Source organism: Anopheles arabiensis, chromosome 3, assembly GCF_016920715.1.
Source record: "Anopheles arabiensis isolate DONGOLA chromosome 3, AaraD3, whole genome shotgun sequence".
NCBI classification, from domain to species: domain Eukaryota; kingdom Metazoa; phylum Arthropoda; class Insecta; order Diptera; family Culicidae; genus Anopheles; species Anopheles arabiensis.
The window spans coordinates 82,305,322-82,326,589 of record NC_053518.1 but is presented as its reverse complement, the minus strand read 5'-3'; the positions used below and the strand labels follow the sequence as shown (position 1 = coordinate 82,326,589).

Below are 21,268 nucleotides of genomic sequence, written 5' to 3'. Positions count from 1 at the left end.
ACTCTTTGATGCCTTTCCACGTCGCACTAGCCAGCCAGGGGACGGGTGGGAAAAGCGGGGAAAACTGTCCACGGCAGTGGCTGCACAACGCACCTCTATCGACTGACTGTCAAAAACTGAACGGTAAAATGAGGAAAAAATGGGGTTGTTTCTATGCCTGTGTGTGTGTATGTGCGTGCGTTGACAACAAGACCAAGCCAAATGACAAATGGCGTACATGGAATGTTGTGGTTATGTTAAATTGCACCGCAATGCCGACGTAAATATTTTATTACATCTTAGCAACACTCTTCTTTCATGGCAAGGAGATATGCTCCTTCTCGCCGTGCAATCGCTTTTCTCTAATTTCTCCAGCTGCACGAGAAAAAAGCGACTTTGTTGTTGTCGCTGACTGCCGCTGCTGCTGCTTCTCTGTTTGTTTTCGTTTCTGTTCGCGTTGAGTCTCGCGCTGAGGCCCTCTTCCTGTGCGATCCTTTTGAAGAGTGTGTGCGGGCCACAGCAGCAGAGGCAGCCTCCTCTCGCTCCGACTCTCTTCTCTCTGGCTGTCTCTCTATTGTGCTCCGCCCTGTTCCCGTTTTTTTTTTTTGCACCTCACCGGCATCCACACCCCATATGCTCCGTCATTGCTCGGAGGTACGAATAATTTCTCGCGCCCGTCGTGTGTCGAAGCCGCGCGCGGGAAGCCAAAAACCAACATCTGCTCTTTTCTTGTGGCGCTCCCGCCGCCCACAGCGCAGCGAGGTGCCGGCGAGGGCTAATATTCTCGGACTCTCGAGCCAGGCAGCAGTTCTCTCGATCTGTACGCCACAACACACAACCGTCCCACGGGTGCAGAGTATGAGCGGTGGCGACCGACGGGCCCAGCAACACTTTGAAGCATCATCACCACGCGGCCGGTCGTCGCCTGCCTTGCTTTCGGCGTGATCTTTCACGCGGCTGCTGTGCTCCCAGGCATGCACTGTGTGATCAGAGTAGTTCCCGTGTGAGGAGCTGTTTTTGGAATTTAGCTCTACTAATGAAGCATTTGGAGGTCAAATTGGCAAATCAAGGGTCTACCAGCAAGCTGTAAAACTCACGTGAAGCGTGTAAAGAAGACATGAAATCCGTCCGAAGATATAAGTCAGCCTCTGCGATCCACCAAGCAGCTCGGCAATCTCTCGATTTGATCGCAACATCCGAGATCTTCCCGTGAGACGTATCGGTGTTCTGAGGATCACTCGGAAGATGTAGATGTATCCTACATTGAGTATCTTCTTCAAAGTCTTCTGGATTTAAGAAGTTCATTGAACAAGGAGTACCTACAATTCTTCGAAACAGTTGCAGATCTTCAGCTCTCGTTGCAGTGATGTGATAGTATGAAGTAACGATCGTGCCAAGCCATTCCTAGGGCTAATGCACTGCCTCTCGAATCTTTGTCACCTTGATCATCGTATGTCTTTTCGGAAGTAACACAATGATGTCAATATCATCCTCAAAGCTAAGGAATTGATCATAATTATGTAATTAGAATGGTATCAGCCAGGTAGACACGCCTTCAGTACCTCAGATAATGCTCCAAAATCTTCAAACTTCTCTAGAATATAGAAATTTCCAGAAATTCCCACAAATAAAGACATCCCGCAGTTGCTCCGCTCAGCACAACACATCGATGCTTTTTAAGTGATTGTTTTTGAAAACTGAAGATATCCGCCTTTAAGCGATATCTGCACTCTGACACTGAGATTGGTAAACTTAAGAGTCACGAGAAGTTCCTAGAAGAAACAAAAATATTGAGATCACTTATTGTGTGTTATCTTAAAGTGGAAAGCAACATGGAAAGGATGCAGAACAATGCACTTAATAATTCGAGCGTAATCCAACCTTGTAAGACGATCTACAAGATGCTCCAAATTTTAAAAACTACTTTCTCAATCACTTCAAACAACGTCTAGAGCCTCCCGTTAAGCTGCTCCGCCTCTATACACATTTATATATATATCACGCCTGCATCATGTTAAACCATCTTAGTCTTTACTCTGAAAGCTCCACACAACACCAGGTGCGCTGGGTAGTGCAATGGTGGAGTATTTAAATATCATTTGGGTATTTCATTTGGGGAGGACTCAACTATAAAAAAAAAGTACAATACGCCACAACTAAACACACAGGCAACTGAAAAGTTGAAACATGGCGCAAATGGACGAAATGAACAATAAGGATAACAAAAAAAGGGAAATTTAAACACAAAAGGTACATGATGCCTTCCGGTAAGCCTTCCGAGAGCCGATTAACATCATCACGCACAGAGCATTTTTTTTTTTGCTGCTTTTAAGCGACCACTAATCGTAGGCTAGGCTTTGTGTCTGCTTGCTGCTGCTCCACGGGGTCTGGGGCGTCTGGCTCGGCGGTAGCACCACATACCACACCGCGCCTTATTTGTGGTTGGTAATGTTAAAGTTTTGCGTAAAATCGTACTCGATCGTCGGTATGACGGTTTGGACGAACTTCAGAAAGATGATGAGATACATGTGCACGCCCAGCTCGCCGCCCCCTTCCTCCACCGTTTGGATGATTTTCTTCATAATGTCCGCGTGTCTACAATAAAAAGACGATACATTAACATCAAAAGTTACAACCAATGGGTATATAGACGCACTAAAAGGAAATGTACACTCACTTGCACGGATGCACCGACGCCATGTTGGGTCCGGGCAGATGCGGATGCGTTTCCATGGTGACCGTTTTCTTCGCATGATCCTGGCTGACGTCATCGTACATCTGCTCCACGCTTAGCAGCTTGCGGTTTTCATCGTACCCGATCACCCACAGCCGGGGCGTTTGGTAGTATTTGTCGTAGGTGATGTGCAGATCGTAGGTCCGAGTGCGTACGACCGAGTCGCCCTCCGTCTCGGACGCAGCGACCGTCGGTTTCGGCTTCTCGTTCGGTGCCGGAAGTAGTGCATTTGACTGCAAAAAAAATAGAAAAGGTTACACATAAACATGTTTGGTAAAAAAAACTGAAACACCCCTTCCCAATTCTTACCGGATCGACCATTTCTAGCAAACCGCTTTCCTCGAACTCATCCATATCGATCGCCGCACCGTCCTCATCATCATCCTGCCCTCCATCACCATCTCCGTCCTCCAGGTTGCGCGGATCGTCCATATCGGCCGCCGGTTCGTCCTCGATCCGCGAGCTGTCCAGCTTCATCTCGCACACCTTATCCTCCAGCCCGGAGCTGCCCGCCTCATCCGGATTGTAGTGGTGCGTCTCCACCCACCCACCGTCCGGATCGTTCTCCTCCACCAGATTTTCCTCCCCGACGAACTCGATCTGTTTGCAGCGCCGTCGGCACGGTACGTTGCGCGTAATCAGAAACTGTTTATCTGCGAGATAATGTATAACCCACCCAAAGCGAAAGATAGAACGTAAATAGAAGGCACAAAAACAATCCAGCAACGACGAAACACAATTACCCTTCGGCAGATAAGGCTTGATTTTGCTCTCATCGCCCACCGCCCAGGACCAGGTCGGACAGTGGTGGGTCAGATGGTCCCCGGCGGCAATGAACTCTTCCGGCGTAAGCACACCCGTCTCGCGAAACTTGGACTCCTGTGGTACGTGGAGACGTTGAGGGAGAGAACAAAGAGAATTAGAAACCTCCCCATGGACGCGTGCCTCAAAACAAATACCTTCAGGACGGGCGTTAAATATTCGGCCACACCGAGCGCCGTGCCCTTGACGGAATTCAGGACATTCTGCATCCTCGTCGCGCGACTTCGATCGATCGAGAGTGGAGTATCACAAAGGAAAAATGAGTAAACAGACCGTGCTGTCGTCTCACCGTAGGACAAGCGAGAACCAGAACCTGCTAGCCAGGCACCTCACCAGCGGGGTACAAGCAAAAGGTCTCGGTCTGCTCGGTGTTCGTTTGCACGGAGTTTTATTCACGTTACAAAATGTCTATTGCTTTTTTGTCTTTAAAAACCTTCGTGCGCTCTCGATTGTTTCCTACCACTTGCTTTCTCTTCTTGTGTTGTGTGTGCGTTCGTCACAAACGTCAAAATCCGTACCACGATGAGACGTCAAAACAGAAGGCGAAGCGCGTGACGTTTGCAGCCGTTGGTAGCTGTGCTTATCTTTTTTTTATTGTTGCTGGAAATTCAAAATTTACATCCCATTTACATCGTTGTAATATTTCCTACTTCAGTTTTATCTTTTTTATCCTTATTTCTGATGGCGCAGTGGTCATACTGAGGTTCAACTTTAAGATCAATGCGTGAGAACAAAATGAGTTTGGGGACAGTTACAGGACAAAAACTAGGATTAGGATACATCATGAAAGGGCTAATTCCAGTACTTAAATATGTTTGTAACAGGAACAGGCACCAAGAAACAATAGTTGTCGGTATAATTACTCCACGCCATCTTGCCACCTCAATTTGGGCCTACCAAGTCTCCTCTGTCCTTGTGAATGGGCTAAAAAGACTTTAGTGGGACTGGGTCGTCCGTTTCTAGGCGTACCACATGTCCAGCCCACCATAGCCTGGCGAGCTTGATACGCTGCATGACAGTGAGGTCGTCGTACATCTCGTATAGCTCGTCATTATAGCGGCTCCTTCATTGTCCTTCCACACTTCCAAGAATCCTGCAGAGCATCTTCCTCTCGAACGCGGTTAAAATGGTTTCGTCAGATTTGGACACTGTCCATGTCTCAGAGGCGTATGTGAGTACCGGTACTATATAGGTGCTCCGTCGCGACAGGTTCTTTGAGGTCAACTGATTTCTCAGGCTGCAGAATGACCGGTTGGCTGCCAGCATCCTTGCGCGCAACTCAGCTACCGCGATGGAGTCGTTGATGACCTTTGAGCAGAGAGAGGTGAATTCTGGGACGACTTCAAAAGAACGTTCACCTATCTGTACGTCAAGCCTACGTAAGTTTGGATTTGTTGTTAATAGGGCCACTGATGTTGCCACCATCAGTTTGGCCTCGTTTATCTGCAATCCGAGATCCTCTGCCGTCTGCTCGATACCTTGGTAGGCTTCTGCTACATAGTCAATGAAGAGATGGCACGTATCGCGTATTCTGCTATCTTCTCCAAGATCTGCCGCATGGTGAATATTTGATCAGTTGTTGATTTTTCAGGTCGATTCTGAAGGATCAGGGAGAATATTTTGTAGGCGGTATACAACACCGTAATACCCCTGTAGTTGTTGCAGTCCAACCTTGTCTCCCGTCTTGTATATGGGGTAGATGATGCCGAGATTCCAATCACAAGGCATCGAGATTCGCTATACTACACCTCAGTAACAATTTGATGAATCTCGTTTTCTAATCATTTTTGGTGTAATAATACCATAAATAACTATGCAAATTTTAAATAATATCCATCAACTTAATTAATTATGTTTTGGTGGGCATTGAAGCCGCGATCTAACGTATTTCTCCTCACATTACATTAAAAAAAAAAAAAACAAAATGCTTTCACTCGAACACTGTTATAACATTGTATTTGACAACTTCTCTCAAACACTCCCATCAAGAGAAGACAATTCTGGTGTACCCTAAAATATGGCCGAAAACAACACGTACGCGACCGACCACACTGTAGCTTAATAGTGGATAATTTAGTTTAGTAAAATTATACGTCCAAAACGCTTTAAACCGAAACACTACACTATATCTCTTTGCTCTACGCTCTAAATTGCAGTCCGATACATGATTCTATCTACGACGATCCTTGCGAAGTTTAAAAAAAAGAAGAGGGACTACACCATCGTCATTGCGCTACTGCTATGATTCGTACTGCTTCGTTACGTTCCACAGCAAACACTCGAGAAACATGAGGCCCGCCTTGTGATCCGTCCCGACGAACACACCTTTCGGGAGGTTCCAGCCGGACGAGGTGGATGAGGATGCCGCGCCGTGCTGCGGCTGGGCGTGACCAGCGGGCAACAGTTTGTGCGGCAGGTCGGCCATCGGCCAGCGGAAGCTAACGCTCGGCGCACCGATGCATCCAATCCAGTTGAAGTGCACCAGCAGCACGTTCGCTTCGATTAGACCGTCGTCCCCGGTGCGATGGAAGCACTTCTTCAGACAGAACCGCTCCATTTGTCTGTGAAGAGAAGTGTAGAAACCAATATGAACAAATGAATGAATTGGATTTACAAAAGCAAACACAGAATGGAATGGCAACACTTACGCATCGTAGTGCAGCACCGCATCGTTGTTGCGCATGATCGTGAGCAGCCGGTTAACGACCTCGAAGACACGCTCCAGCTGCTCGTTAAACCGGTGCCACAGACCCATCAGATCGCCCACCGTCCGGTAGGTGGAGCGAAGCGTCTGCTCGGTCGTCTCTTCCACCAGCCGCATAAACTCGATGTGCGCCAGCAGCAGCTTCGGCGAGTGGACGTACTCCTGCTGACATTCGCGCACCTGTATCCGCTCGAGGCGCCAGTTCTCCTGAATGCCCGCAGTTTGGAGGGTGGCAGCAGCGGCTTTACCGCGCGGTGGCTGCAGCTGAACGCACAGGACGAAGCTGCGCAGGGTCCGGTGCCGGAACTGCAGCACGCCGGCATCCTCCTCCGAACAGTCCAGCGTCCAGCGGGTGTCGCAGTCGGTGGCTAGTTTGTTCGCGATCAGCTGCGTGATGCGGGGCACGGCCGGCAAGGAAGCACCAGTCGGTGGCCCGTCATCTACTGCGTACAACTGCTCGGCAAGGAAGCTGGAAGAAAATTGATAAAAAAGACAAATTATTACAAAAATCCTTCCAAAATCCATTCCGCTCTCTCGCACCTTCTTAAATTGTCCGCCAACAACGCAATGCTTGGCGTCTCCGGGTAGTGGCCGCTAGGGATCGCAGTCCGGCTCCTCCTCCTCGACACATCCTCCTCCCACAGCTCATCACCCCCCTTCACGAACAGAAACCGCTCGTCGAACTGGCCACGCTGCAGCTGCCAGTCAAGCTCCTCGATTTGCTCCGCAAACGATTTCGGCCGCTCCTCATCCTCAGCCGCCGGCGAACCCGCACTCGCCGCCGTACGTTTCCTGATCGCCGCCAGCTGCGTGCACCACCGGTTCCACACCAGATCGGACGCTTCCTGGCGCCGCTTCACCTCCCGCCGCAACGGGCAGATGCATTCCGTCGGCATGCCGCAGCACGGATGCTCCACGACCGGGCGCTGCTGCCGTATCTGGTACATGATCTCGCTCGCGATCGTCGATTCGAGCAGTTCGCCCTCCGGACCCCCTCCATTCGGTAGCAGCATATGCTCCAGCAGCATCCCCGTTTGCGCTTTTCGCGCCGCAAGCGGCACCTTCGGCGGTGTTACGATGAGCGAATCCTCATCACTAACGGAAATACATTCCGCAACGAGATCGTCCTCGTGCTGCTGCTGCTGCTGCTGCTGCTCCCCGTTCGGCGGTGTTGGCGTTTCGGTGCCGCCCTCCCAAGAGTCCAGATTTTCGAGCGTTAGGTTCGCAAAATCTTTGTAATACGACAGTTCCGCGATCCTGCTCAACCGCGGGCACGATGACACGGACGTTGGTGGTGCGGTAGAAGAAGCTTCCGGTTCCGGTTGCGTTTCTTCCGCCATCGACGCACACGCTATGTCCGATTCGTCGTCCAGCAAGTTTTCCTCCTCCAGCACGAACACGGACGGATCGTGTATGAGCGTCTGGGAGGAGCGAGCGGCGCAGTTATCGATTGCTACCGACTGTCGCTCCTCCTTCACGTACACTTGCTCGATTTCCGACGTTTCCGGTTCCGGTGCTGCTGCTTCCTCTTTCTCTGTGAGCATTTGACTGGCAACAGTGCAGGACGTACGGGCCCGTTTCTTGATCGGTCCGTTCGGCGTTTGATTGCTAGCGGCGGTGGTCAGCGTTTGCCGAACGTGCGTCATCTGCAGCGGATCGCAATCGTCACCAGCAGGCGACGGCCGCCGTTCAACGATCGGCGAACAGAGCACCTGCGAGTGTAGCCGCTTGCTGCTAGTGATCGAGGGCACAGACATCGACACCTTCCCACCGGCGTCGTATGCGTTCGTTTGCTCCAGCTGATCCACATCGACAAACTTCATCGTCAGGTGGCGGGTGGACCGGGTCAGCGAAAGTGGATCCACCGGCTGATCCTCCACCGGCTCATCCTCGGCATCGTAAAACTCATCGTCACTAGCGCCGTTCGGTCGCGTCGGTACAAAGGCGAGCGTCTGTAAGCCTACAGGTTCATCGTCCTCCTGTTCGCTGCCCTGCACGACCGGCGCCTGCTGACTTGCCGCACGACAGATAACGGACACCGAGTTGCTGTGCTCTTGGAAGGATGCCGGCGGCAAGGGTTCGGTAATTTCGCGCATACTCATCATGGCCGTTATGTTGCCAATGCACGGCAGCTCCGGTCGCATCGCCGAGGTGGACATGGAGATGTCGCTCAGCTCGTGCGCGCTCGCAATGTCCGTTTTTCTGGCCATCACGTGCGACAGGTGTTTGCGGTGGTACAGGTCCGTCTGTTCTGGGGCGTTCGGTTTCGCAAACTCCGGACAGTCGTCGACGAATGGCGGCTGAACGAAGGCACGTCTCGGCAGCAGGGAGGCAGACCGTGGCACATAGTCTTCGGTCGTTTCGCGGGGAAGCATCGAGAGGGCGAAGGAGGGTTGTTGTTCCTCCTTCCGTTTAATCTCTTCCTTCTCTTCCTTGCTGTCCTGCTCGTCCTCCACGTCCATATCCTGAGGAATTAGAATGGTTTGGCGTGGTTTTCGGCGCTGTTTTTGTTCCACCGCAGGGACTGTTTTGGCTTGCGGTGTTGCTGTCGAAACTGTTTGTGGAACTATTTCCCCTTTCCCACCGTGCGGTGGAGTTTCTTCCATTGCTCCGGCATGGTAAATCGTTCGCCGATCGGTGGCAGCTACCGGTCTGGTCATAGTGGGTGGAGTCTCCCTGCCGACCAGCGTCAAATCCATGCTGGCAGCTTGATGGATCGTCTGTCGATTGCGCTTACCGTCCCCTACAAGGTTGTTTGGCCTCGACACCACCGCGGCCGTTAGCTCCATCGCTTCTTCCGCCGGTGCGTGAGTGGACGGACGGTACAGCTCGCTCGTCGGAATTGGTTGCGCTGGACACAGGTACGGCGAGAATGATTCGATGCTGCCGCCCAGCCGGGCAAACGACTGCCGCGTGTACCTTACATTGCGTTCCACGCGAATGTTTTCCGGTACGATCGTTTCGTCCATACAGTCGTTGCTCTTGCGCTGCGTTCCACCGCGTTCCTGCCCATCCAGCGACGGTTTCTGCGCCTGCCGCAATTTTAAATGGTTCATCGGTACCGTTTCCTCAACCATCGCTGCAGCATCATAGATCGAAAAACGGTTGTTGTTCGTACGCCCTTTCGGTTGCTCTTCCAGCGGCGTTGGCAGTTGGTGCATCGCACTCGTCCGATCATCCTCCATCACCGCTGGAGCGCTGAAGAAGATTGTACCACGTGCGGAAGGTTCACACGACAGTCTCGGATCGGTTTCGTCACTTTCCAGCACGGAAATGCCCTCCATATCGATCGCTGCTGCTGCACTCTGTCTCGCGATACTTTGCAGATTGGAGCTGCGCCAGCCAAATGACGATTTACCGCCCGCCCTTTGCGCCAGCTGTGTACTGTCCATTGCTTCGGCGTGGTACGTCGATTGCCGTGGAGCGTTGTTCGGTTTAACTTCGGCAGCGGGTGACATCGGCATTTTCTCCTGCCCACCAATGTGTGTTTCATCCATTGCTTCCGCGTGGTAGCTGGACGCTCTCGACCGCATCGGTTGCACCTCTTCCTGTTGCTCGTACGCTTTCGACAGCCGGGTACAATTGAACTGACTCTCCGGGAAGTGTTCGGTGCGCTGTGGCACGACCGAACTACCGTGCCCGGTGTCGTGCGACATTTCGTAGCGCTCCAGAAACGTGTTGTAGTTAGTAACATCATGCTGGTGCTGCTGCTGCTGCTCGCTGTCCAAATTTGATTGGCATGCCGCCACGTGCGTCACATCCATCGGTTCCTTCTGGTAGGTGCTTGGTCGCAATTTATAATGCAATTCCGGTTCAACGTGACTTTCCGGGTCAGTTAGATCCATCCGAAAACTGTTGCCGTCGGTTGGCTCGAGGGACGGCACCATGATGCTCTGCGGCACGGTGTGAGAAGATTCAACGGGTGGGTCGTCTTCGCAAATGTTGGTAGCGTTCATATCTTCCTGCTCGTAGATGGAGAGTCGTGTTTTTGGCAGGAGTTTCAATTCCGTTGCTAAGACGGACTCTTTATCCGCTTCCACCTGCAAGCCTTGCACGATCGTCTCGCGATCGGGTATGGCGGCATCACAATCGAGCTTTGTAACGTCCATATCTTCGCGCTCGTAGGTGGAGTGTCTCGGTTTCACTCGCACCGGTTCCTCTGTGCGCTGCATTATGCCCTCCATATCCTCCCGCGCGTGTGTGGTCAGTCGTGGAATTCGTGACTGCTGTCGAACAGTGTCTGCCTTTCTTTCTTCACCGTGGGGCTGAGGATAACGTTCGTAAGGTTGCACGTTCTCTTCCACGACACTTTCATCCATTACTACCGCCTCCTCCGCGTCGTGGTGTGTTGTAAATCGTTCTTCCACCTTCTCCTCCTGGTGTGCGTTTTCGTTCGTTTCCTCCACCAAAGTAAGCTCCATTCCTTCCGCATTAAAGTTGCTTTTCCGCGCCTTGGTGGACGGCACACGATCGCTTTCCTTCTCCCGAGGAACATCGACCGAATCATCCTCTTCCATCGCGTGCAGCACGTGCGTCGTCAATCGTTGTTGCCGCGGGACCCGAGCACCCCCATCTTCGAGCGCCATATTTTCCACCTGCATCAGCGTTGGCCGCTCGCGCACAATCTGCACCGAAGACGATTCTTCGCACAGCTGCGATTGGAAGGTTGTGGCGCGTGCAAACTGCACACCGACCGCGTTGCTCCTGCTGATCGCCTGTATCGACAGCTCGTCCACGTTGCGCCCGTAAACGATGCACGAAATGGAAGCGTCTGCGCCCGACCTCCCGTTCGGTGTAGCACACACGTCCAGCACCATGTCGTCGTTGGGCGTGATCGTTTTACGGGTAAGCTTGCTGCTCGACCGAGGTACAATTGCCGTGTCGTTCTCCTCCTCCTTCATGCCGTCCAGCGGGTAAACGGTGCGCCGATAGTTTGCCAGCGCTGTCTGCGGCGAGTGGGGCGAGCAGTCGGACTCATCGATCACAACCGCACTGTGGACAGTGCCCCGTTTCATTCGCTCAACCGTCGACGGGTGCTTGGGTGGTGCCGGTTCTTCCACTATCGGTTGCGGGTCGTAGAGCGTGGGACGACCGGCGTGGGTGTGTCTGCTGCCAGTTAGCTCCATCTTCTCATCGCACACGATCGTTGCTCGGTCGGCTCCTTTCACCCCCTCCACCCGATCGATAACAATATCGTTTGAGTGGAAAACGGTTGCCCGATAGGCTTGCTTTGGTGACTCCTCCATGCCAACGGTCCTTCGGGAGAGGGTCGGCGCAAAAGAAGATTTGCTGGCATGCCCGCTGGCGGTTGAGATATCCAAAGATACAAGTGATTTCGTTCCAATCGCAACACTTGCTTCTTCCTCATCGACCACCGTTTTCTGGCGGCTCAACATCATCCTGGGCGTGTGCTTTATCGAGCGACTACGATCGTGCCCATCGGCAGCATCCGATTTGGCAGGCTCGCTCTGCTTGGTGGCGCTTTCCAGCAAGCTGGCGGGTAGCGTGGGGCGTAAAATCCGTGGCTTGGTAACAACCGGCATCTCCGGTGAGCTTGGTCCCAGCTTCAGACTTAACGAGGACAGTCCAAAATCGATCATTAATCCGTTGCCGTTTGGTTCCCCCGTAGAACAAGAAGATTTGTCCACATCCGGTTGCTGCGTTAACCGATCCTGCTGCTTCGTTCGATCCTCTGGTTGCTTTGGTTCGGCTAGGATGGAAATATTTTCCAGCGACAAGCTCGCCCGCTGCACGTGACCTTCCACCGGCGAAGAGAGGTCGGCCGATTTGGTCTCCTCCCACACCCCGTCCTGTCTGCCGTTCGGTGGCGTTCGTACTACTGCTTCCGGTGACTCGTCCTCTTCCTCCGCCGGGCGTTGCTGGGAGGGCAAAAACGAGGGCCGGGCACGGGCGAGCGCGTTCGAGGGCAGCGTCGTGGTCGACTCGTCCAGCTCCATGTTGGTGGCTTTCTGGATCGATTCGTTCGAGCAGGACTGCAGCACCTGCGTCATGGCGTTCGTGAGCGCAATCGTCGTGTCCACGTCGGAGCTAACGTTCGCCAGCAGCTCACCGCTCGCGCGCGTTTGCCCCAGCAGTCCCTGGTACAGGGCGTGCGGATGGGAGTTCCACGTTTCGGACGCGCAGTACGACGAGGTACCGCGCAGTGTCGTTTGGTCCGCCCCCTTGCCAAATGATGACCCCCCGGTGCGCCAGGCTGGTTGGATCGGTGTTTTCTGCTCATCCGACTGGACGGTGGACCGTTTCGCTCCACCCGGTGGCACGTCGTTAATTTCCACAAACATGGCCTGCTTTGGGAAGGTGTAGATCATCTTGCGGGGGGATTTGGTGGGTGAGGGGTTCATGCCCGGCTTGATCGGGCTAATGTCCATCGCCTGCACCTCACCCTCATCGACCGACAGACCGTTCAGTTTTAGCTTAACCTTGCTGGTGATGGGAGGCTGCTGCTGGGGCACAGGGAACGGTTCCACCAGCAGCCGCTCCGTGGTGTTGAGGCTTTGCGAAAATACGGCCGACGTGTCACTGCGCAGCTTTCGCCGCTCGTCATCGGCCAGCGTGATCGACAGGTCCCAGCTCGTGTTGGTGGTGTTGATCGTACCGCCCCGCAACGAGTCGTCCACCGAGGGGAGCTGATTTGTGGATCGGTTTTCCTTGTTCTGCTCGTCGCGGCAGGTACTGTTGTTGCCTAGTGTAGCGTCCTCGAGCCCACTGGAAGGTGTGGCATCGGTGGACACCTCGTACGAATTGCCCCAGATCGTATCCACATCTTCACCGACAATAAATTCCCTTAAAAAAAAATAAAAGTAAATTAGGCCACCACAATTATTCGATAACACTGCTTTTCGATTGCCTACTTGACTGATTTTTTACGGTTAAATTCTATTTTTCTAAGGCTTTTGTAACCGGTGGCGGATGACGAAGCTTTCGGATCATTACGCCCCACGGAATCGGGCACGGAGTGCTGTTTCTTCAGGATCTGCAACACAAACATTTTATGTTTATTATTTCCCCTCTTGATTTCACCGATTTTCACACTTACGGACGATCGCTTCCCTTTCGAGCTCATGCTGTGCTTGTGGTTCCTTTGCAGGGCTGGACTGGTACCGTCAACAACGATATCAACAGACGCCAAGTTGGGCGAGCGTCATCAAAGCAAGGAAGCCTGGGAAACCCCCAACCGAAGCTTGTTTTACGATATTAATTTGAACTGCTTTCACACAGGAATGCTTTGTCTGTTCACTGTTTACAGCCGCCGCTGTGCCGCGAAATAGTTTTATTCGTATTATTTACACTGAAACAAGCTAAAAATTGCGTCCCCTTGGCTGTTGGGATGGCGCAGCAAACAACAAACGCGCTGTGGAAATCCGTTGCGGTGTTTGACAGTTGCAGTTTGCTTTGAATTTCAACCGGTTCGAAACGGTTGCATTTCGTTCGTTTGACAGCGGACGCATAACGAAAATGTGTTTCCAAAATGTTTTTATCGCGTAAATTCATTGTTTCAATATAAAATAAATTTATTTATCTTCTTAAAAGTAGTATATATTCTAACAAAGCAAATTTTGAGTGATTCGATTAAAAATAAATAAAATGCGGTCGAAATTCCCCGAACCGGTAGCGAAACAATCCTTCGTTAAAATCGCACTGGCAGCACTATACCGCTGTTACGTCACAGCTGTCACAACACACGAACCAGCCGTGTTGCCGCATGCTGTGTGGTGAGAAAAATTGGGCAAGCAAGGTTTTGTTACTTTCCGTCTCGCAGATTCCACAATCCCGCCACAACCGAACGCCAAAATGATTGCCCTAAGGACGGTGTGCCAGCTAGCCCGCGTCGGTCCGTTCACGCGCCCCATCACGACCGGCGTCGTGCGGCAGGCGGAAGCCGCGGCTGCGTCGGCCGGAGGATCATCGGCAAAGCTCACGATACCGGTGCCGGAGGGAACGGACAAGCCGGCCGATCCGAAGCTCGCGGCCATCGTCGACAGCATCGCCACGCTGAACCTGCTGGAGGTGTCCGAGCTGAGTGCGCTGCTGAAACGCAAGCTGAACCTGCCCGACACCGCCATGATGCCGGCCGGGTTCGGTGCGTTCGCGGGCGGCCCGGCACCGGGGGCGGCGGCAGCGGCCGACGAGGAGGAAGCCGCCCCGAAGGTGGTGAAGACGACGTTCAAGGTGAAGCTGGTCAAGTTCGACGAGAAGCAGAAGGTGGCCCTGATCAAGGAGGTGAAGAACCTGCTCGAGGGCATGAATCTGGTGCAGGCGAAGAAGTTCGTCGAGAGTGCGCCGACCGTCGTGAAGGAGGACATACCGAAGGAGGAGGCGGAAAAGCTAAAGGAAGCGTTCACGAAGGTGGGAGCGGTAATCGAGATTGAGTAGTGGAGGGAAGGGGGCAACAATCGCGCTTTTATTTAGCATTTAAGCTGTTTAGTTGAAGTAGGATTAAATAAACGAACACAATCTACCAACGGAATGGTTTCTTTTCAAAATGCTGGGCAAGGAAGAGCTTCACCAGTTGTACGTGTAGAAGTGTGGTACCACCGTGTTTGTAATTTATTTCTCATTCACCCGAGAGCTGGCTTACACTTTCGCCCATCTTCCCATCAACGCTTAGAGGCAGTTGGCCATTAGCGGTGCCAGATTGTCGAACTCGATCTTCTCGGTAATGTGCTTCGTCTTGATGTTGTCCTCCTGGGTGGCGATCGTGACCAGTCCGCCCTCCTCCTTCCAGCCGTACCGCTTCAGCCAGGACAGCAGCACCTTCTCCTCCACGTTGCCCAGCAGCTGCATCAGGTAGCCGCGCTCGATCGTCTGGAACGTGATGCCGACGACGTGACACACGAACTTGCGGATCGAATCGTGGAAGCCACTGATCTTCTGATAGTTCTCCGGGTGCTTGGCGAGCCGCGACCAGAACAGCGAAAAGTCACACTTTTCCAGTATGTCCGCCAGGTAGATGATTTCCTTCACCGTTTCGTCGTTCATCTGGGCGGGCAGCAGCAAACACTTGCACAGCACGAAGTCGGTGTGCGGGAAGTTGGTGAGCGCCTTCAGCAGGATGATGTACGTAATGTCCAGGTTGAGCAGGTGCGGATTGAACTGGTACAGCTTCAGGCAGGCCAGGTTAGCCTCCAGATCGTACTGGTTTTCCCGGGCCTGCTCCTCGACGTACGCTTCGATCACTTTCAGATGTTCCGGATTGTATCTGCAAAGGCACGCGGGGAAGCGGGGGGCAGAAGCAACGTAAACAACTTGGGCACAGTTGCAAGGTTAGGGTTCGCGGAGCGTTTTCGCCCAGCACCTACCGTTCGATGCTTTTCAGCATTTCCTGGATCGGCATCACCTTGCCGTCCTCCATTTTCACGTAATGCACCATGTTTGCGGCTGGAATTGATGCGTTTTTCGCTGGAAAATAGCTGACGAATAGTTTTGCCACAACCGGACGGCGAGTGAAACACAACGCGAGAGGCTGACGTTTCCGTTTGACAGGTCGAGTTGACGAAGCGGCGAATGAACGAAGGGCATTTTTTTAACGAAACAATTTCTCAAAGCATATACCCAGGGGACAAACTTTGAACGAACTTAAATAGGCGGTTTTAAAATTAATAAGCTATTTTCAAGGGGTCTTTATACAGGGTTTCACACTTGATGCCAAGAATGAGGGATACCCAAGTGCCACAAATCCACTAAACGACCGTTAAACGGTTTCTAAACGACTCAAGCTCTCAATCTAAAAGGAATATAGAAATACTTCGTTTAGCAGACAGTGAACGACTCATGCATTCTAAAAATAGCAAAAAAAAAACCTAGTGGCGTCATCTGTTGGTGGGATATACAACCTGTGGAGCGCTTTCCTCGCTTTGAGAGCTTTCTCCCTTCCTCTGTATTGTTGTAACCATATTGACATTGACATTGACAACCAAATTGAAGTTATGCATCGCTAGAACTAGAACGACGATACGATTGTTCAAATACTAAACACCAATGTGCTCCATTTTTACAAAAGCAAGTGAGATTTGAGTAATGATCGATGGTCGCCACAGATTAAGCTTAAATGACTGGAAAATAAAATATCCATAGAAAAAATGAAAGCTCTATAGCTTCACTGGTTTTGCTCAATAGATGGCGTATTATAATTCATCATTATATTGCTGTCCTTTTCTTGCAATGTGCTTCGCGCAAGCTTCATCTAGTCATTACCTCTATAGCCTTCTAACTTTCCGAGCAAAAACCTATGGGATTGGTCGTATGGACATGGGTATCAACACCAACGACCATCACTCAAACCTAATTTGCTTCAGTGCTGGGTGGTTTACATTGGGGTTTAGTAATTAAACAATCTTATCGCCGTTCTAGTTTTAGCGATGCATAACTTCAATGCGAAACCATACAACAGTGCAGAGGGAAGGTGAAAGCTCTCAAATCGAAGAAAGCTACCCTGGCTAGCTTTGCCACCAACAGGTGGCGCCATCAGCTTTTTTCTATATTTAGAATGCATGAGTCGTTCACCGTCTGCTAAACGAAATCTTTTTATATTCCGTTAAGGTAGAGAGCTTGAGTCGTTTAGAACCCGTTTAGTGGTCGTTTAGTGGATTTGTGGCACATGGAAACACATTGCCAGAAAAGGACAGCAATGTAAGTCTCGCACGCTTAGTGTGTGCGACAGTGTGCGTGATAAACTGTCGTCCTCCTGGACGTTGACCGGTGGCATCTCAACTGCCACGGCTCAAGTCCAAGGAGGTCGGCACGGCTGCCCACAACATGTAGAGATGAGATAATTCTGGATCTAAGGAAAAGGAAGGAGTAAACATAAACATACCATGTTCGATGAAAATGTTTTCCACATAAAATAAAAACATCGAATTCAAAGCTGGGATTTGTTCCCAAAGCGTATGCACTCATCTACCAAAAGTACTGACTGAAATAACTTTCCGATCCCATTTCTTGTTTATCCGCAGATATAATGCTACATGCTCAACGCACACATAATTTAGAACACATCCAGGATAATAACAGCTTAGCAAGTGAAATTTGATTGGCCGCATAAAATAATAAATAAACAGGAAGCAAACATGAACAGATTGAGTGGATTCGGTTTTCTAAATCCTTCGGTTATTCCTAATGCAGTGTGGCAACCTAATTCCAGTCAATCAGTAAGCTTCCACCAGCGCAGCTACAATGCTGATTGATCCATTTGATAATGATAAGCGAGCCGGATGTAAATCTAATTAGCATTTATGGATAGTAAGCTACCGTGTTCCGGCGTAAAGTGGGTGTTCATAATGTGGTGTGCAAATAATTATTCGCTTTATTTACAAACCAACGTGGATGCGTGGTGCATACGGGGGAGAAACATACAACAAGTACAACCTAAACCTAACTCATGATTGGACAGGCTAATAGGTCAAAATGATTGATTTTCACGGGGGGCGGTTCGTCCGATAGAACCTAATTCGTACAGATGCGTCGACAATAATTAGGTACAAAACTTTACCAAATATTGCCTTAATCTGTATCGTTTCAGCTTAATCATGATGCCTAATCCGAGACGAACAATCAGAAAACAATTTACATTATCCACGATGCTACGATAATCCACGTCCGAATTAGTTTTCTTCACGTATGTAGAACGGTTGCTTCTGTATTCACATCCCATCAAGTTATGTACTCCAGCTTTTTTTAAAGGTTGTTAATGAACTTGTGCCTGATTTTCCATACATTGCTTCAATTCCAACACCGACAGTCTGCCCCAAGGAAGGCAGCAATTTCGCAAACACTCATACACGTTTTTGGACGCTCCGATCCGGAGAGCTTATGCGTAAAACTTTTAATCCCGTACTCTATTGCAGCCCCCTGGCCAGCCGGAACGCTTACCGGTAATGGGGGAGGAGGGGGGGAGGGAGAGCGCTCGATGTTGTAACGATACTATGGTATAGCAATATATGTATCGAAGCCGTAAAGTGATACCCTGGTAAGTCAGCTTGATATGCAACAGAGCTTCGGTGTGTACATTGAACACTGACGGTGGTAAAGCTTTCAAGCTAATGTCCTACGGGGTGAACATCCAGAAGACAGTGGGCTTGTGGGGACAACTTATCGGTAAGGGCAGACATGCAGCACCGGATGGAGCGCTGGTTTCGGTGTTTATCGACTTGGGTGCTCTAAAAACTTTTGTTTTACAGTATCACCACCACCATGATCATCATCATCTTCGTCGTCAGTGTTGGATATTGTTGTCATAAAAAGGTTGGATGCCACCGGTGTATTTAGCTTAATACGTACATTTTTCATCGGTTTCAATGCTCTCAGGAAGTTAGATGTTTTTTTCTACGTTAGAGAGCTAAACACATCTCGATATCAGGAAGTTTAGGAAAACTGTAAGGCTATGTTGGGGTATGCGAACTGGTGAGTGCTTCGATTCCGTGTTTAGAATCAATTTCGGAGCCGCTTCCTGAGTCAACTTCGAATCCGGAATCAGATTCAAAATTGTCTCCGGAATCAGAATCGGCTTCGGTATCGGAATCGACCTAGGAATCGCAATTTGCTCCAGAAATGGAATCAGAATTAACTCCAGAAATGGAATTTGCTCCGAAATAAGAATCAGTTCTTGAGAATCAAAATCAGAAATAAGACTTTTCAGAAGCGAAAACAAGCCGGGAGTCTCCATGAGGATGGATAGTTTACAAGTAAATTTGGATTCGTTGTGGTTATCAATGTGTAGTAGCATCATTGGTCGCAAACGGCTATTCTTATGGAGATGCCGAAACTGACTTTGATTTCAAAACCAATTTCGAATCCGGACCCGATTCCGAAACCGATTCTGATTCCGGAGCTGATTCCGATTCCGAGGCCGACTTCGATTCCGGAACCAATTGCGGAAACTGCAAAAATCCATTTTTCCCATCACTACATCACACACGTTCACATTAGTGATGGGAAAAATGAAGTTTTCGTCGGAATCGATTACGGCTAGCTCCGAAGTTTACTGGAATCAATTCCGGATTGTAGGTCCGGAATCGGCTCCAGAATCGATTCCGGAATTGGCTCCGGAATCGGAATCGACTCCGGAATCGGCTCCAGAATTGATTCCGGAATCGGCTCCGGAATCGGAATCGGTTCCGGAATTGACTCAGGAATCGGTTCCGGATTCGAAGTCGGCTCTCGAATCGGAAATGGCTCATAAATTAGAATCGACTACCAAACGGAGTCAGTTTCGCCATTGCCATAAAAAAGGCGTTTGGGTCCAATCATACTACGTATTGATAACCGCAAAAATCCAAATTTACTTGTAAAAGATCCATTCTCATGGAGATTCCCGGACTAATTTTGCTCCGGAGTCAACACCGGAATCGGCTCCGGATTTGGCTCCGGAATCGGCTCCGGAATCGGCTCCGAAATCGGCTCGGGAATCGGCTCCGGAATCGACTCCGGAATCGACTCCGGAATCGGCTCCGGAATCGGAATCGGCTCCGGAATCTGAATCGGCTCCGGAATCGGAATCGGCTCCGGAATCGGAATCGGCTCCGGAATTGATTCCGAACACAGAATCGGAATCGGGTAGGTCCGATTCCGAGCTCCCACCACTAGTGTGATGGCTTTAAATATTATTAGGAACTACCTAGAAAGAATGAATCACCTTCAAAGAGCGGGAAAGTGATGCCAGGGATAAAAACGCTTTAAGGATGTGTGGTTTAGTTTCAGTTCTGTATTAATTTTAGCAAACACCTCAACCACCCCTCCGGAGTATCCTGGGATCGTTACATGTATTTGGCATGTTGTCAGGTTTTCAGGCAAAATTGAGCTCCAAATTCCATGGGAAAGTTTCATGGCCAAAAAAAGTTGAGAAATTATCGAAACTTTCCAGCATTTGAAGAGTTCCTGTGCATGTCGAAGTAATTCAGCCATTTCTGCTATACGACAGTAGAAAAAACTACTCCATTACTATGGCGATATTCGAGTTTATTGGATTAGTCGTCATCCAGAGACACTTCAGGTTTGCCGGTGAAAATGTCATGCACAGTATGTGAGAGGTTTTTTTTTATTATTTTCGATCCATATACACAACCACTAGCGGGAGCTTTCGATCTTAAAGCTTAGATGACACCACATCACCCACACACTCAGAAGTTAATTGACTAAAACTATTCCACAAAAGCCTTCGTTTTCTAAACTCCCTCTTCTTCTCTAGATAGGTGCAATATGCCGGAAGTGGCATCTTTGTGATCGATTTACACTAGTCCACAGAGCTTGCTGGCTGGGACCACCTTCGCCCTGCTGGGATGTAACTTTCGTCAAGTGGTTTTACCATATGGAGAGCGTATTAATAACCTCCCCCCCCCACCCTTTAGCTTGCTTTCAGTTTGAGCGCTCAACAGGATCCTTCCATTAGGAGGAAAGCTCGAAGCCACCGGTTGTGAAACAGGGGTCGTCTGTGAGAAAATCCATACGGAAACTTCTAAAACGTGGTCATCCGTTAAACTCTCACCATCCTACATTCGTGGCTATCGTCACTATCGCTTCTATTAGGGCTTTGGGAAAGTTTTGCCAAACAGAAAATTGGATTGTATACCTTTCGTAACGATCCCTGCGAGGGAGCTGGGAAGAGCAGCTTTACATCACTATTAGACTTGAAGGTGCCTCCCGTTGTTTCCTGATGGAATTGGTAGAGGGTCGAAAGGATGAGAGAAAGTCTACCGAGGCATCACTTTTAGCTCAAGCCGACACACATACGTAATCGAGATTCACAAACACCACAATGCACATCGAAGCTGAGTGAGGTGAAGCTGAGTTGCAATTGCTATGGGCATCCCGGGGGCTGTAGCTGGTCAGTACTTTCCCCTCCGTGATACCGTTTGACCATTTGGCAAAGTCCACTCCAATCCATAAGGCGTGAGGCAGCTGGCATAAATTAGTTGCCTTTCCGGTTGATGGATGTTTGCTAATTGGGATGGAACACACTAGATGCGGGAAGCAAAAAAAAGTTTCCGAAAGCTTTGGCACTGGGGAAGTGCATC

General features: G+C 50.3%; 4 protein-coding genes across 4 annotated transcripts; 1 reads left to right on the top strand and 3 right to left on the bottom strand.

The window, feature by feature from the left end:
- Positions 1-1,935: 1,935 nt before the first annotated feature.
- LOC120900307 (ubiquitin-like-conjugating enzyme ATG3) lies at positions 1,936-4,043 on the bottom strand. Its single transcript, XM_040307120.1, has 5 exons — positions 3,673-4,043; positions 3,457-3,592; positions 3,023-3,366; positions 2,657-2,946; positions 1,936-2,574 (listed from the first exon to the last, which is right to left on the bottom strand). The coding sequence occupies exons 1-5, from the start codon at positions 3,742-3,744 to the stop codon at positions 2,412-2,414; spliced, it is 1,005 nt and encodes a 334-aa protein (XP_040163054.1). The 5' UTR covers positions 3,745-4,043; the 3' UTR covers positions 1,936-2,411.
- Positions 4,044-5,463: 1,420 nt separating this feature from the next.
- LOC120901655 lies at positions 5,464-13,615 on the bottom strand. Its single transcript, XM_040309776.1, has 5 exons — positions 13,297-13,615; positions 13,112-13,233; positions 6,780-13,043; positions 6,184-6,708; positions 5,464-6,096 (listed from the first exon to the last, which is right to left on the bottom strand). Exons 1-5 carry the CDS (start codon positions 13,321-13,323, stop codon positions 5,775-5,777), a joined length of 7,260 nt encoding a protein of 2,419 aa, XP_040165710.1. The 5' UTR covers positions 13,324-13,615; the 3' UTR covers positions 5,464-5,774.
- Positions 13,616-13,917: 302 nt separating this feature from the next.
- On the top strand, positions 13,918-14,727 carry LOC120901657 (54S ribosomal protein L12, mitochondrial). The gene has a single exon (XM_040309779.1). The coding sequence runs from the start codon at positions 14,052-14,054 to the stop codon at positions 14,631-14,633; it is 582 nt and encodes a 193-aa protein (XP_040165713.1). The 5' UTR covers positions 13,918-14,051; the 3' UTR covers positions 14,634-14,727.
- A 45-nt stretch (positions 14,728-14,772) lies between these two features.
- Positions 14,773-15,743, bottom strand: LOC120901656 (eukaryotic translation initiation factor 3 subunit K). Its single transcript, XM_040309777.1, has 2 exons — positions 15,560-15,743; positions 14,773-15,459 (listed from the first exon to the last, which is right to left on the bottom strand). Exons 1-2 carry the CDS (start codon positions 15,628-15,630, stop codon positions 14,865-14,867), a joined length of 666 nt encoding a protein of 221 aa, XP_040165711.1. The 5' UTR covers positions 15,631-15,743; the 3' UTR covers positions 14,773-14,864.
- Positions 15,744-21,268: the final 5,525 nt, after the last annotated feature.